The 17,440-nt window shown below is 41.4% G+C and overlaps 2 protein-coding genes across 2 annotated transcripts; both read right to left on the bottom strand.

The window, feature by feature from the left end:
• Positions 1-410: 410 nt before the first annotated feature.
• On the bottom strand, positions 411-617 carry MFIFM68171_02164 (uncharacterized protein; the record flags this gene model as incomplete). Its single annotated transcript, XM_071057586.1, has 1 exon — positions 411-617. One exon carries the CDS (start codon positions 615-617, stop codon positions 411-413), a length of 207 nt encoding a protein of 68 aa, XP_070913687.1.
• Positions 618-2,529: 1,912 nt separating this feature from the next.
• MFIFM68171_02165 (uncharacterized protein) lies at positions 2,530-3,510 on the bottom strand (the record flags this gene model as incomplete). The annotated part of the gene is made up of 2 exons (XM_071057587.1): positions 2,530-3,082; positions 3,140-3,510. 2 exons carry the CDS (start codon positions 3,508-3,510, stop codon positions 2,530-2,532), a joined length of 924 nt encoding a protein of 307 aa, XP_070913688.1.
• Between the last annotated feature and the right edge of the window lie 13,930 nt (positions 3,511-17,440).

A 17,440-nucleotide genomic window follows, 5' to 3' on the forward strand; every position in this document is an offset into this window, starting at 1 on the left:
CACGATCAACACAAAAACCAATCAGGTTTGACCCAGAGCTTTTATGTATAATCCGACATTGCATTTTGAATTCACATTGGGTACGTTATGTTTCTCCGTAGAAGCTACCAAGAAAAATACAAGTGTGGTGCTGGCGAACCGACCGCTTTACTATCCATTCCAGTTCAAAACACAGAGAACCCCTTTTGCTGCTAGCTGCCAAATCGCCAGTCTGAAACCATCTGATTACCGACAGAGGGGATGAGAATCGTTGTCATGACATCATTATCCGTGATAAGAGGTTCTAAAACGAGTCAGAATCTAGTCATCGAAAGGAAAGGCCTGCAGATCAAAATCGAATCGCCAAGAGTGCAACTACATACGCAAACTCATGTGTATCCATCCCAAACCCAATGTGGAGTTCACGCCGCTTAGCACCACGTGACGGAGGTCTTGCAGCAGAAAGGGAAGACCCTGGTGCCGCTGGAGCCGCCGCACTGCTTGGGGAACTGTGGGGAGCAATTGTCCTCCGTAGCCGGGCGGATGTAGCAACCGCTGTTGCCAATCTCGGTCTGGGGGGCGGCGAGGCCTGTCGCGGCGAGGCCGGCGAAGAGGAGGGCGTAGAGGTTGAACTGCATCTTGATGGTGTTTTGGTTGGCGTCGGTTCTTGAGGGGGAGTTGTATTAAGGATAGGTTGGATGGGGGTGGAGAGCGGGTCTTCAGTAGCTGCTGCACATAGAAGGGAGGGAAATTGGACTGCTCTTATAGAGAAACGGAGCTTCGTCTTCTCGCATGCTTGCCGAGGCGATAGCCAGAGGGGATGCCCAGCCTGATGTGGACTGATCTATTCCTTATCCCCTCTATCTCTCTCTACCCTTCGGATGCAAGTAGACATGCCCATTCATATCCCACAAGGACCTCGAACCCAATCCATCCACTCCCATCTCTCTCTCCCGGCTATAACCACGGTCTCCTTTCCCCCTCCCCCCTTCCACCAGGAAAATTCTCCCCTCCCGTAACCATTTATCCCGCCGTCGAATTGGCCAATGGAGCACAGCGAACAATATCTACGTTGTTTCCGATTCTGGCAGTCACGGTAGCGCAGATGCTTGTCTTAAAGATGAAGCTATGCAGGCTAGGCTAGCAAGGGGACGGTCTAGCACGGGGAAAAGTGACTAGTTCGGCAGCGTTCCCAATGTGTAGACTAGGAAGCGGAGTTTGGAAACCGGTTTGGTTTTTAGTAGTGGGAAGGAGAGATATGCCGATTATAAGATGTTGAGTCAGAAAGGGTGAGATAGGTGTAACCCAAGACTTAAAACAATCTTCTATACAACTTATACCTTTTAGCTTCTGCTGAATCTCCCAAGCCCTTTCCATCTGAAAATTACACTAGCAGGGCTGCTTTCGCACCTGCTTTGCAAAGGGTCTTATTTAGTCGCATGTGGTTGGTATTGTCGTTCGACTGCCAGCCGTAGAGATGATCAACCCGGTAGACACAAGCATACCGTGCTGCGGCCAGCGGGTCTGGATCGGGTGGCTTGACGAGGTCGATCGGGTATTCAGGAGTTGGTACAGCCAAGCCACCAAATCCAGATTTGGTAAGTGGTCCAGGCATATAGAAAACAAAGGTCAAGCCCGGTAAATTGAGGCTATATTTCTGTAGCAAGTTCTTACAGGAGCGCTTCCAGTAGGTTACAGTAGAAGAATTCAGCATATTTAGCAGTTATGCCAGTAGATTTTTAAACATAAGTCACTTTTCTAGTAATTTCCGTAACCAGGGATATCCTAGTAAATTGCATCAGCGGCTAAAATAGTGGATTTTATAGAAGTGAAAAGAATCTGAACCTGTTAAAAACCCGGTCAATTCACTGCTCGAATAAAGTTTACCCCTCCAAAAGGTGTAAATCAGGGTTTGGCTGTGCTACACGAACGCCTGCCCCCCCGGCAGATTGTATTACAGGTCAATCCTGCACAACAAACGCCACAACTTGCTCGAACAACGCAGCACCAAATCGAATGTGAGAACAGCTTGGACAAGCGAGTGCAAAAGACCAAATCTCGCGCCCACCGCCAAGCTCTGAGTTTAGTCCCCATACAACAAAGCTTTCCTCATCTGTTACATTGGAGAACAATCATCACCTTGAGTTTGTTCGACGACAATGGCCCTCAGTCTGGCCCTCGTTACGCTGCTGATCACCGCAGGAGCGCGTGGCCACTTTGTGCTGAGATATCCCGATTCGATTGGCTTTTCGGACGATACGCAGCATGCTGCGTAATTGTTTGGATCGTATATCTGCGTCTCCACAAGGTCAATTCGTTGCAAATTGCTGTTGCATCCTTTGTCGGCTCCCTCTGTAACAACATCTTCGAATTCAAGGGGAAACTGGAGCTCTCGTAATCGCTGTAGCTGTCTGACATAATGAGCACTAACCTGTGGCTGATTAAAGGACCCGGTCGTTTTCGATCGGGAATCAATACGAACTATTACAAATAAAAAGAAGGCCTTATATAAGGTCTATAAAAGCTAGTAGCCTTAGGTCTCAGATCCAGCTACTTCTGCCCTGTCCTCGGCGCAATATTGGCCTCGGCATAAAACTCACACATCGCCTGCAATAGCCTAGTAAACAAACCATCCGCCACCCTCTCGCCGGCCGCCTGACCAGCCGACTCTAGCTTGTCGGCAACACAACCAACTAACCCGGGCATGCTAATCACGTTCCGCACAGCAGGACGGTCCCAGGTCGGGTCGGCAAGCGTATCGGTGAGCCAGTTCAGCACGGCGACGCAAACGCGAGCTGCGCCCACTGCATTAACGAGATCCCGCGGAACTCGGCGGCCGACGACGCTAGCAACCCGGCTGTGCAGGCCTGGATGGACCGCACGCTCTGCTAGAGACAGCGTAGGTGCTCCTAGCGCCATGACGCGCTGCTGGGGGCGCCGGTGCCGGCTATGCGCGCGAACTGGCTCACCATGGCCGAGACGGTCGAGCGGACGGTGTATGTGCCTCGGCGACATGCAGCTTGGTCGAGTGGACGTACGCGGCAACCAGGCCCTGCTGGCGGAGCGGCGGTGGCAGCGACTCGTGGAATTCTTAGACTTGTCCCTGCAGCGTCGTCAGCGCCATCAGCGCTGGGAACGACGTCGACTCCGTCGCTAGCACCGGCCCGTTTTCGAGCTGCTGCCGGAGCGGGACCTCGGCCGATCGCTGGGCCAAAAGTTGCACCCGGACTGGGCGGCGAATCCCGCGTCCGTCGGACAGTCCCGATTGGCGCTGATGGCGGCCAGTCCGTCCTCCATGTCGGGCGTCCACCGTAGCGCGTCCCCCTGGCCGAAGTAGGGGGAGAGCGTGGAGCTGGGCACAAAACACACCAGGATACCGCGTTGCCGCTCCAGGAACTCGTCCCTCGACATTGCTGCCGTGTTCCAGGACCAGGGCGAAAAGCCCGCGGCGAATACCCCCATGGCTTGCACGTCTTCAGCGGCCGATCTTCTAGGCTGCTGGTCGTGGACTAGAGATATCGCCTGCGCCATCAGCCGTGATGGGCTGCTGTAGGTGAGCACATGGTCCTAGCCCCACGAAAGGTACGTCAAGATGCCGAGGAGGAGATCGATTCTGCCCACACTGTGCTGGTCGTCCTGCCCGAGCAATGCCTCGCCTATTTCCCTCTCCAAGGCTTTTCCCCTGACGGCCTTGTCCTCGACTGAGGGACACGCCGCGCAGGCGATAGCGCGGAATAAGAAGGGTCGGGCCCGCTGCAGATCCCGAGCCGTCAGGTGGTCTGGAATACGCACAAATGTAAAGTGACGCAGCATGCCAGGTCAAGGTAGAAAAGATAGGGTCGAGATGCTCCTCGAAGGCCTGAATACATTTGACAAGTGTGAAATCCTCTCCTGCAGTGCTCTCTCCCGACTCCTTCACGAATTACATAGTAGAGCGCGAATCTGAAATAAATGAATCCGCCCTAGCCATCTTCGATCTCCTTGCCTCGGTTCTACCCATCCATTCCTGCACCTTCTCCACCACCACACGAGCCGAGCCTCTATATTCCACTAGATAAGATTGTATTTCAGTTGATGAAAATTCCTACTCTAGTATCTTACATGTAAATTCATAGGTAAATCTTTCTACTATTTCGTTATCTTATGCTAATTACTTCAGATCGGGGATATCACCTTCTACTTTCTTGAAGATTATATAAAAGAGCTGGAATATCACGTCCTTATCAGGATTCGGAAGCTTAATTTTCCTATCCACACCACCAGCCTGAATAAGTACCTAATTTAGATAGTCTAAGTAGTTCGTAGTTATAATAAGCAGTTAACTCTCCTATACCAATACCCTGTCGAGAGTATTAAGAAGGTCTGACAATGATAATTTCCTTTATAATTGGCTTAATTCTAGGTAACATCTTCCCTAACTTAAGTAATATCCATTTCATGTTACCGAGGTTATACTACACCAATAGCATCTATATCTTCTAGTAGGAAGAGATAATAAGATAGTAGTTCTATATAAAGAGTGTGAGGACTGGCTAGGTAGGGTCAGCATTGGCATAGGATGGAAGCCCCCAAACTGCAGCGTCAGTGGAGTCATGAAAGCAATAACAATACTAAGCCAGAAGGGTGTAGATATCGCGTCAGAGGAGCGTTGAAAGAGCGTACGAGTAAGGACGATGACAGAGCAGTGAGCGGGGTAAGTGAGCCCAGACGTTGTCATCGTAGGGCATAAAGAGGAGGGTGGAAGACAAAGTTTAAGAGAGAGACAGAGTTCAATGAGACCACCATCTTACCTCTAACGAGCACTCTACTCCTACGTTGCGTATACACTACTCGTACCCAAGTACTCTAGTTCTACTACCCTTAGATCCTTAATCCTTATATATTGAACTCTCTACCTTCTAGGTGACTAGACTATCTAAGACGAGTATAGCATTAAAACACTAATACACTACTCTCAATCAGCTTATAAGCGAAAAAGAAAGTTCGTTTATATTGAATAGCTAGCTTTCTAGTACTATACAACTTCCTAATATCCCTAAAGTTCCCGATATTCAGGTCTTTAATTCTCTTAGTATAATCTAAAGGCATTTATCTGTGGATAAGCTACTTATTAACCACTTCCTCATAGTACAGACGGACATGCCTCTATCTAAGCAATAGCAGCGATTGCTTGATAAGGAATAATAGCTTTGATAAGCAGATTACTACTGTATATCGGGAGGCTGCACTATACTATAAGAGAGCTAAGCTTAAGCTGCTCTTCTATTAGAATTAATATATACTAGAACCAGAGCCTCTAGCGAATTCTATAGTATATCTCTTCTAAGAGGCCCTCTTAACCCCTCCTAAGCCTACTCCTATAACCCCTACAATTATAGCGCCCTAGCAGCTTAGAATAGTCATATAAAGGGGAGTAATATAGAAGATCTTGACCTTTACCTATCCTATATATAATAGGTCTAATACAACTACTCTTTACAACTTTCTCTTTAACTACAGAGCAAACTTTTACCTCTTTAGCAATATTCTAAGTAGCAACTACATTATATATATAGTAAGCTACCAATACAGAACCTCTAAGAACACTTAGATTAAGTATATTACTAAGTAGGAAAACAACCCTTCCTTCGACTCTACTCTAGTAATATAGGAGAAATTTGTTAAGTTCCTTCATAGTTAGCTCTCAGACCTAGAGATATACGTCCTCTCTATAGCTATATAGCTTAATAACCTATATCAGTATAACAACGAGATAGTAATAGAATTTATAGATCGATATATAACTATCACTACCAACCTTCCCTACTAGATAGAGGAGAGTTAGCAGGTAATCAGCCTCCTCCCGAAGTTCTATAGAGAGATTTGCCTAACAATTACCTACTAAAGTACCTTACTTACTATTTACTAGTAGCTAATAAGTACCACCTACTAGATTAAAGATAGTCAGCAGATTAAAGAGACTTTAGAATACTACTCCCGACTATAACCTCTACTAGAACCCTTTATAGTACTAGAGTCTATTGAAAGAGATATCTAAACTCCACTAGTATAACTAGGGCATAATATCGTCTACTATAACTATAGAAGAGAAGGCTATATCGTTAGAAACTGTCTATCAGAACTATCTAACCCTCTAGCACTAGAGAGGGTAGATAAGTAGTAACAATACTACTATACCTATAACCAACTAGGATACTACTCAACCAATTATCTTTAGATAGTATATAGGTACTACAATCAAATAGGATGTTAATATGTATGAGGATCAAGGACTAAAGGTAGTAGGACTAGAGTGCTTAGGTACGAGTAGTATATGCACAACGTAGGAGCAGAGTGCTCGTTAGAGGTGGAATAGTGGTCTCATTGAACTCTATCTCTCTCCTAAGTCCTGTCTTCTACCCCCCTCCTTATGCCCTGCAATAACAGCATTTGGGCTCACTTACCCCACTCGCTACTCTGTCATCAACCTTACTTATACGTTCCTTCGACGCTCCTCTGATACAATATCCTCGCCCTTCTAGCCTAGCGTTGTTATTGCTTTTGCAACCCTGCCGGCGCTACGGCTTCGGAGCTTCCGTCCTATGCCTACACCGACCTTACCCAGCCGGTCCTCACAGAGCCTCTCTCCTTCCAGGCTCCTGCCCTCAGGAGCCATCCGGGCTACGTACTCCTTCATAGATAGTATTGTCGACAATCTTACCTACAGGCCTTATACACACTAGCTGCATGCCTGCTAGCCCCGCATAGTACTCGAGGTACTAGATATTAGGATACCGCCTATAGTACTTTCTTACGGTCCTCGAATTACCACCGCGTCGTCTCTTCTTCCTTACCTTCCTCGCCGCGTAGGCACTTACAGCCGCCGGAGCTTGTTATTGTGTAGACGCTGCAAGTTGTAAGCATGGAAATATCGAGGTCATTACATTATATAGTATAGCGATTATTTAGCTACATATTATTGCCTTCCCTTAGTCTCAACAATAGTATATATATAGCTTCAATAACTCAGAAGTAGAGGAGAAGAGGTATTTACTGAGAAAAGGAAGTTAGAGTAGGTAGTACAAGGTAATTGTGCTTAGGTTACGTAGTCGTAGCAGGGAAGTAGCTCTGCTTTTACTTATCATAGTCGTCCCGGCTCAATTATCTCGAACTTCCTTTATACTAATCTTTAGCCTTATTTTTAGGAAAAGTAGAGCCTCCCCCAGTTGTGGGTATAAAGAGAGCTTCTCTCTCTCTAATTCCTTTCCTCTCCTTTTTCCTTATAGTCTTACTCTTATAGGTTGTACCCTTCTTACTCCTTTACCTCTCTATCCTTTACCCGTATCTTCTATACTTCTCTGCCGCTTGTTTTATACTTCTATAGTTCAGTCTACTAACTGCCTGGTATATTGTAGTCACCGTCGCCGTCCTCGCTACTCTCACTCTACTCTCTACACTCCTACCCCCCTCTACTTAGTCTGCTATATCAGATAAACGCCCTGTAAGTAGCGCCCTCGCTACTCTTATAGGGTTTCTATATATACTAATCCTTTCTTAAGCTAAAGATAAATAAAGAGCCCGGCAGTTCCCCTAAAAAGTCTAAGGCCACTCCTATATCCCCTAACTCCTCAGTAGGTTTCTAGTCCTCCCTTTTCCCGCCTTCGCTGCTCTTAACCTGCTTCCCTAGACCGAAGACGATATCGCTCCGTCCTCTCCGTCTACCGCTAACACCCCCAAGGCCTGTAACAAAATCGCCAAGGACGCCTACCGCGTTATTCCATAAGTATTCCTCCTTCAGCCGCTAGTTCCCTACTAATTATATATAACTGCCACTAGTTCCCTACTAATTATATGTAGCTGCCACTCGTACCTCTATTATATACTGCAGAAGGGTCCCTCTGCCAACTATAAAAACTAAAAGAGCTCTAGTACCTATTATTTCTACTATATATACTATAACTATATCTGTCTACCAGTAGGTCCTCCCCCTCTTATTTTACGCTACTTCTATAGCATTTGTTAGTAGCATCTGACTATTTCTAGATCTCTCCCGATACATTAAATATAGTAGTCCAGTTTATAGAAGTTTTCGACTACATAGAGTTCCCTATTGCTAGTAAGGATATAAGTTATTTTTTTTTTTTTTTTTTTTTGCTTCTTAGCTATATATTTCTTATACTAACAGTGCTTTTCCTCAGGTTGCTAGTCTAGAGGAGGAGGTCTAAGAGACTAGCAATATTACCTTATATGCCTTTAAGGATTTCTCTGCCTCCCGGCCTCGGTCCGCTGAGGTCGCTGCCTACTATACTAGTACTAACCGCATTGGTCGTACACTATACCTCTACCGTAATAGCGGCATTACTATAGGTTCGTCTTTCGCTGTCCCTACTACTGCCGGTTCCTCGTCCTTACCTTCAGGCACTACCCCTAAGCTCCCCCTCCTATTGAAGGCGTAGACTACGGTCTTAACTAATATCTAGAAGCACTTAGGTAATATAGAGGCGTTATTTTCATGTATTACAGATCACCTTATCCCTATTATAGAGGAGGGTAGTACTAAGGTTAAGAGTAAGAAAGAGTAGATAGGGCGCTACTTAAACACAGGTTTTTCATAGGTTTTTTAATGTTCTTAGACAAATTAAAGCTTTTTTCCTTACCTAATATACTCTTATATACTTATCCTCTATACTGCCTTTACGCCTTTATAAACCTTACTTTATATACTCTCAATAGTAGTCTATTATCTAAATATTCCCTAGGTTCCTAGGTATTATCCTCAGGTAGATAGCTCTTCCATTTAATCAGGAACTACCTATTTCTCGCTGAACCTCTATAGTTGATAATGGCTTCTACCTCGTAATACTGCTCTTCTAGCTCAACATCGACCCTTTTATACTGCTTTTATACTTGTTCTTCACTACCCTTAAATAGCTCGAGCAGGGTAATTAGGAAAACTCGATAGATACGATAGTATTATAGAAGGTCCAGCTCGTAGACTATCTTCCTATCACCGATAACCTTAAGAATCTTAAAGGGCTCTAGATACTTATCTATAAGTTTGCTACTTAGATGCTGCTATTTAAGGTACTTTATTGAGAGCTAGACCTATTAACTGACTTTAAATGCCTTATCCTCCCACTTTCAATTATACTACTTCTTGTAGCTCCTATTAGTAGCGATGAGGATATTATAGATCCTTTTACAGCTCGCCGATAAGCGTCTTACTCGCTTATCCGTAATGAGAACTGAGCTCCTAGAGATTGTTATAGAGTCTAGGGGATCTCGGGGGTAGAATCTATAGAGAAGAAAAGCTGGTATTAACTGCTTTGCCGTATAGTAGGAACCGTTATAGGTATACTCTACGAAGCATAGATAATACGTCTAATCTACTTAATCATAATTACAGAACGTATATAAGTAATATTTAAGTATCTAGTTCTAGCACTCCATCTACCTATCAGTTTACAAGTAATATACGGTGCTTAAGCACCACTTAATACCTAAGAGCTCGTATAAGGTCTTCTAGAAGGAGCTTATAAATAGGCTGCCCCTATCGGATACGATAGACTAGGGAAGTCCGAAAGGTCGGTAGACGTAGTCGAAGAATAGCTCTATAAAGGTACTTGCTATAAGTATCGTGGTTGTTGCGATATAGAGGGTGTACTTTATAAACTTATCTACTATAACCAGGGTAGCGTTATATACCTTACCTATTTAAAGGTCAATCGAAGTTAGTAGGCCTATAATAAAGTTCACTATAATTATCTGCTATAGTATATCGGGCACTAATAGCGCTATAAGTAAGCCGTAAAGGTGGTATATATATAGCTTCATATGTTAGCAGGTTATATAGTTACTATTAACGTATACCACTATATCCTCTCTTATAGACAGCTAAAAGTAATTGCGTCCTAGATACTCCTATATCTTCCTAAAGCTTCTATAGCCTATAGTCGGTATATTATAATAACTCTTAATCAGCTTATACCTAAGGGATAGGGAAATATATACTCTGCCTTAATAACAGGTAAGCCTGTCCTCTCCTTTACTCTAGGAGCCTTTGCTACTGCTATACTACTTCTTACGAGCGTCCGACTGAAGCTATTAATCTTTCTATTGCTCCTTAAACAACAATTCTTCTAAAGAGAGCTACCCTCCTTTCGTCTAAATCTCGTAATCTCCGTTTTTAATACTAGAGGCACCTATAATAGGTATATAGTAATTAGGTATAGCCTTATTATAAAAGTCATTCCCTATATAATAGTAGAGACCTCTAATACTGAATATACTATCCGGTCCTCCGGGGGAGCTAGTGCTAACGACATATATTTACTTTTTAGTATTAGATACAGTGCCTTCGTTCTTATCTATAGAGCTATAGCCACACTTCTCGCCGTAGTCCTAGACCTCTTAGACTATAACGTTATTCTAGCCTTCTTAGCTCAGTAGTAACCTCTTAAATTCTTCTCTTTCTTACTCAATAACTTCTTCGTCTTCTACTGTCTTTATATATAATAGTAGTATAACTATAGTAGATAGTTGGAGTAGCCTTTAGCTATAACAATAACGAGGTAGAGGCTAGTGTTCTCTTATTACCTACGTTCAATCCTGTCCTACAGGAGTTAAAATAGTAGGTTCTCAGCGTCTTTACCCGCCTCTTCTTCTTCTATATAGTCTGGTCTATACAAAAGTCTATTAGCAAGGTTCTAAATACTAGGGTGGTACTTAATAACGAAGTTAAATGCAGCTAAGTTGTTACTCCAATATAATTACCATAAGCTTAGTCTCTTCTTAGTCTTCCAGTACTCTAGGTTAAGGTAGTCTATTAGGACTATAACTAGGACCTAGGTATAAAGGAGATACTGGGACTAAGTTCGAAACACATCGATGAATGTAAGCAGCTCCCTATCTCTGGTACCGTAGTATGTTTCTTCAGGTATAAATTTCCTTAATCTAAAAGCGATAGGGTACCAACGATCTTTATAGAGCTACGAGAGTACTGCTCTGATCATGCACTTCGAGGTATCTATCTCTATATAGATAGGCAGGGAGGGATCGAAGTATCTAAGGATAGGGGCTTCACTGAACTTACTTTTAAGTAGCTCGAACGCCTCATTTACCTCCTTTATAAATACGAACGGGTACTTCTAGTTGTTATATAGGAGGTCTGTTAAAGGGGTATAAATCTTCGAATGGTTTCTAATAAAGCAATAGTAGAACCCTATAAATCCTAGGAAGACTTGGATATCGTATATACTACGAAGGAGCGGCTACTATATAACGGACTCGATATAGGACGGCTCTATAGTAATCCTCTTAGGTAAGATTATATACCCCAAGAACTCAACTTCAGTGGTATAGAATTAGCACTTCTTGAGATTGGTATAGAGATCAGCTTTCTCTAATCGATTGAGGACTTCTCTTATATACTACTCATATATTACTTCGTCATTACTATAGATCAGGATATCGTCTAAATAGACGATATATATAATATCTACCAACCCAGATAACGCTTAGTTAATATATATCTAGAAGGTCACTAGAGCGTTGGCTAGCCCTATCGCTATCATATAGAACTTGTAATAGCTGTATTGTATATAAAAGGCAATCTTCCACTCGTTGCCTTCGCTAAGCCTAATGCAATAGTACACATCCTTCAAGTCGATCTTAATATAGATCTTGGCCGTTAATAAACAGTCAAAGATCTCTCTAATTAGCGGGATAGGTATATAGTTCTTGCATATTATTGTATTTAGCTCTCGGTAGTCGATAACAAAACGTAATTCGCCCCCTCTTTTTAGGACGAATAAGATAGAAGCGCCTACAAGGCTTATAGAAAGTTGTATCCAGCCCTTCTCAGTAGCAGCCCTAAGCTATTCGCATAGAGTCTCAAGTTCTATTACCCTTAACAGGTAAATTGGTTTCCAAGGCGGCTATACATCATCTACGAGCTCAATACGGTGCTTTACCGATATCTTAGAGAAGGGCAGGATCCCTGACTTATAGAATAGCTTTTTATATACCCGGTAAGCCGCCGGGAGCTGTAGCTGCTCTAGCTTATACACTACGTTAGTAGAGTTCTCATTAAAGAGGATAACAACTGTAAGGGTAAATACCGATCCGATCCACTATTACTTAGGCTCAACGTATAAACCTACTTGCAGTATCTCAGGCAAATAAGTCTATATTTTAGCCCAGAAGTCGATATTAGGGTTGGCTATTTCGAGCTAGGGCTAGCCGAATAGGACGACAAAGGGCTTAATATCCACGACAATAAAGCATAGAAGATATATCTAAGCTCTATCTTTATAGTCGACAGCATATATATAAAGGGGATACACTCCGTAGGTTCATACAGGTTAATTTCTAATACCGGCAATCCCTACCAATAGCTTGAAGTGTTTAAGGAAGGAATACTTAATAAAATAGCTATAGCTAATTAGATTATAATCTGCTCCTAAATCGAATATTGCAAACGCCTTTTTCCAGTTTCCTTACATTCTGACCATTATATCAGACTCTATATAACAAGAGATATCCCCAGTGTTATCCTATTTCTCTATCGCTATAGCTCCTATACGTTCTCGCAAAGGAGCCTAGTTACTGCCAGTAGTAGGGTTGTCACTAGGGCACCGAAACGATATATACCCTACTTAATTATAGTACTAACATACCACTTAAAGGTAATTAGTTGAATAATACCCCAGCTGGTTATAGGTATAGCAACGTTGTTGCTACTTATCTGCCCTCTCCAGCACTAGGGGGTTAGACAGCCTCGACAGATAGTTTCTAGCGATATAACCCTCTCTTCCGCAGTTATAGCAGATGATATTACACCTTAATCGTGCTAGCGGAGTTTAGACACCTCTCTCAACAGACTCTAGTACTGTAGGGGGTTCTAGTAGGAGTTGTAGTTAGGAATAGTATCCCGAAATCCCTTTAACCTGCTAACTGTCCTCAATCCGATAGGTAGTACTTACCAGCTGCTAGTAAATAATAGGTAAAATAGCTTAGTAGGTAATCGCCAGGCAAATCTCTCTATAGAACTTCAGGAGAAGGCTAATTACCTACTAACTCTCCTCCATCTAGTAAAAGAGGTTAGTAGTAATAGTTATATATCAATCTACGAATTCCGTTACTATCTCGTCATCGTACTAACGTAGGTTATCAAGCTGTATAACCGTAGAGAAGATATACATCTCCAGATCTAAGAGCTGACTGCAAAGGAACTCAACGAATTCCTCCTACATTACTAGAGTAGGGTCGAAGGAAAGGTTATTTTCCCGTTCAATAATATGCTTAACCCAGATATTCTTAGGGGTCCTACGTAAGCAGCTCACTATATACATAATATAGTCACTACTTAGAACATTATCGAGAAGGCGGAAGTTTGTCTTACAGTCAAAAAGAAAGTTATAAAAAGTGGTTATATTAGACCTATTATATATAGGATAGGTAAGAGTCGGGATCTTCTATATCACTCTTACCTATATAACTGTCCTAAACTACTAGGGTGCTATACTTGCGGAGGTCGTAGGAGCAGGCTCAGGAGGGGTCAAAAAGGCCTCCCGGAATAGATACACTATAGGATTAGCTAGAGATACTAGTTCTAACATACGTTAATTCTAATAGAGAAGCAGTTTAAACTCAACTCTCTTACAGCGTAGTACAGCCTCCTAGCATACAACAGCAATCTGCTCGTCGAGCCGTCATTCCTCATCAAACAGTCACTACTATTACTCAGATAGGGGCACGTCCATAGGTAAACGTCTTTAGGTTATGCTAAGGGAATCAAGGACCTAAGTGTCCAAAATCTCAGGAATATCAGGAAGTTATATGATACTAAAAGGCTAGCTATTCGACGTAAACGAGCCTTCTATTTCGCTTACAAGCTGATTGAAAATAGTACACTAACGCCTTAGTATCATACTCGCTCCGGACAGTCTAGTCACCTGGAAGGTAAAGAGTTCAACGTATAAGGGTCAAGGACCCAAAGGTAGTAGGACTAGAGTGCCTGGATACAAGCAGTACATGTATAACGTAGGAGCAGAGTACTCGTTAGGGGTAGGATAGTAGTCTTATTGAACTCTATCTCTCTCCTAAGTCCTATCTTCCACCTCTCTCCTTATACCCTACGATAACAGCGTCTGGGCTCACTTATCCCGCTCGCTACCCTGTCATCGACCTTGCTTATACACTCCTTCGACACTCCTCTGACGCGATATCCTCGCCCTTCTGGCCTAGCATTGTTATTGCTTTTGCGACTCCACTAATACTACGGCTTCAGAGCTTCCATCCTACGTCCACGTCGATCTTACCCAGCTAGTCCTCACAATATATAAGCTTAGAAAATATAAAAAGAGCTATATATATCTCTCTAAGCTATAACCCTAACCCTAAGCCAATATACTCTTAGCTATATAAATAGATCTATATATTGCAATTAATTGGATTAGTTTTGAAACAGAATTAAGACGTTGAAATCTAGGTCTATAGAACTGAACTATAAAGAACTCGACTCTTTAGAGCTAGATCTCAGACACCGATCCGGATTACTGTAACCCGAGGTTGCAGATCACAGCGATCAGTATCTGTGCCTATATAACAGTTTTGTATCCCTGTACCTAGAATCTAGGCCTATAGCTATAGATCTAGATCACTATGATCCAATGTGATCAAGTGTAATCTGAGAGCCCAGATTACTAAGATCTATACGCCCAGACCTATAGCCGTAGATCTAGATCCCAGTAGTTCAATAAAGATAAGAGGGAGCTGTCAAAAGGGTCAGGTGCTAGTCTAAAGGATCAGGATCACAGGATCTAGTGCAAGAGCCAAATCCATATACTCTAGTCAGCTAAGTAGGCTAGTAGCTCACTGTACCACTGTACAGACGTTATCCTGTACGGGTATCTCGTCTATAAAAGGAGTAAGCTCTCCAGCAGAGATAGAGAGACGAGCAACAGAATGAAGAGAAGACACACAAGACATCCTCAATTTTAATCTCCCCACGATTCAGAGGTGCCGTGCTTTCCGACAGGAGTTTCGCCCTCGTCACTGAATCCTAGGTTAGAGTACACACAGTTAGCGATGCAGGCACGTATACACACAATCAAAACACACGATCAATTGCACTTACTTTGCAAAAACGCTTTGCACTTGAGATTTGAACTCTGAACCTCCACTCTATCAATCCACTTACCTACCACTGTACTTATCGACCATATTCTCTATTGCAAGAGTCTCTTGCTCTCACAGGTTAAGTAGTTCCATCCCAACCTTCTACTTCTCACCTTATCCTGTGCTAGATAAAAAGGAGGTCGTCACTTCTTGATATTTGGTAGGTATATAGGTATAGATATGTATTTCTACGCTATTTCAATATAAACTCTAAAGATATTACTATAGGGGCAAAGAGTTAGTTAGTCTCTATAGAGAGCTTAAAAGATCGTAAGATATTCTATAAAACCGTTATCTATTTTTAGGGGATAGATTATAAACTAGGCGCTAAAATTTTTAATGAAAATGAGAGTACTATTAGTTGTACTATAGAGCAGAACTACTATATAAGCTCTTTAGTTTATCTCCTTATTATAGAGTTTTATTCTCCCACTTTGTAATATCAGCTACTTTATATGAAGTTCTAGACTATAGCCACTAATTAGCATATATAGCTCAGTTGAAGAAACTTTACATTCTCTATGTTACGAAGCAAAAGATGAGGAAAAAGGTCTGATTCTGCTTATCCCTCAAAGCAAGTGAGGGCGGAAGAACTACACTATTTATGTGACAAAGTTGACCTCTAACGGGCCAAAATCACATGACAAGGTGGTTCACAATAGGTTGAGGTTCAAACCTGTCAACTCGTAACACTCTATTTAGAAGTCAATTAAGAATAGTATTAATATATAAGCTTAGAAAATATAAAAGAGCTATATATATAACTCTAATCTATAACTCCAACTTTAAGCTAATATCCTCTTAGTTATATAAATAGATCTATATATATTGCAATTGATTTGATTAGTCTAAAGATCCTTGAAATGTACTGAGCGTTTTAAAATAGGACTAAGATATTGAAATCTAGATTTATAGAACCGAACTATATAAAACTTAGCTCTATAGAGCTAGATTTGAGGTATTTATATTATAGTAGGTTAGCTGCTAAGCTATATCGCTACGATCTGAAGTTATAGACTATAGTAATCAATGTCTATATTTATATGATAGGTTCATTTCTCTGTATCTAGAACTTAGGCTTGTAACTATAGGTTTGGATTATTGTGATCCGATGTAATTAAGTGTGATCTAAGAATCCAGATTACTGAGACCTATATATCCAGATCTATATCTGTAGTTTTAGATCCCAGTAGTCCAATGCAAAGAAATAAGGATAAGAGAGAGTTTCGCTCTTATCTCTAAATCTTAGACTTAGATAGTTACGTTGACATGTATACACATAATCAAATACATAATCAATTATATCTACTTTAAAAAAACGCTTTGTATTTGTGATTTGAACCTAGAATCTCTGCTCTATTTATCTACCTATCTATTACTGTACATACCAACTACATCTCTTTGTTATAGGGGTCTCCTACTCTTATAGGTTAACTAGTTCTATCTAACCTTTTACTTCTTACCTTACCTAGTGCTAGGTAAAAGGAAGTCTTCGCCTTTTAATAAATAGTTAGCCTAGATTTTGTACTATTAGATAATTCCCAGTCTTTTCTATTTATAATAATCTAATAGAACTAGATTATTTTAGAAACGTTAGATATAATTTCCTCTCTTCTGCTTTTACTCACTTTCATCTCTTTTCTCTCTCCTCTCCCTCTTCTATCTCTTCTGTTTTATCTATACCTAGTATTTCAATCATAGTATTATACTAATATAAACTCTTAACACTTAACTAGATATTTTTCTACTTTTATCTATATGTTTAGTTTAACTATAGATTACTAAATAAATAAGATAAACCTCTATACGATAACTCCTATAAGGTAAAAGCTAATATTAGTACTGATATCTAGTACTCAGATATGTAGTACACTAGGTATCTAGCTAGAGATATTTAGCAAATAGAAGTGATCTTTCTTATAGCAAATTTGAGATATAGATAGAATTCACAAAGTTCTTTAAAGCAATAACTAATATAGTGGAATAGATATCTATGTTAGAGAGGTGAGAGAAAGATATAGTTAGCTATAATATTTAGTTTGTAACCTAATCTATTGTAGTAACTCACCAAGATACCTTCAGTGAGTTAGTATCAGTATAAAAAATATGAAGTATTAAAGGAGCAATATAAATAAATATTCTAATTTTATTCTATTCTCTATCGATAGTATAAAGACCTTCGTTACCAATATAACTATCTTTACACCGATATTACAAGTGCTTAAGATAATAGAGTGAGATTTTAGATGGTATTTAATGAATAGAGATAACTTAAAAAGATAGCTAAAATCTAACTTTGACA

The sequence above is a fragment of the Madurella fahalii genome (assembly GCF_045866475.1).
Source record: "Madurella fahalii IFM 68171 DNA, scaffold_1, whole genome shotgun sequence".
In the NCBI taxonomy this organism is placed as follows: Eukaryota; Fungi; Ascomycota; class Sordariomycetes; order Sordariales; genus Madurella; species Madurella fahalii.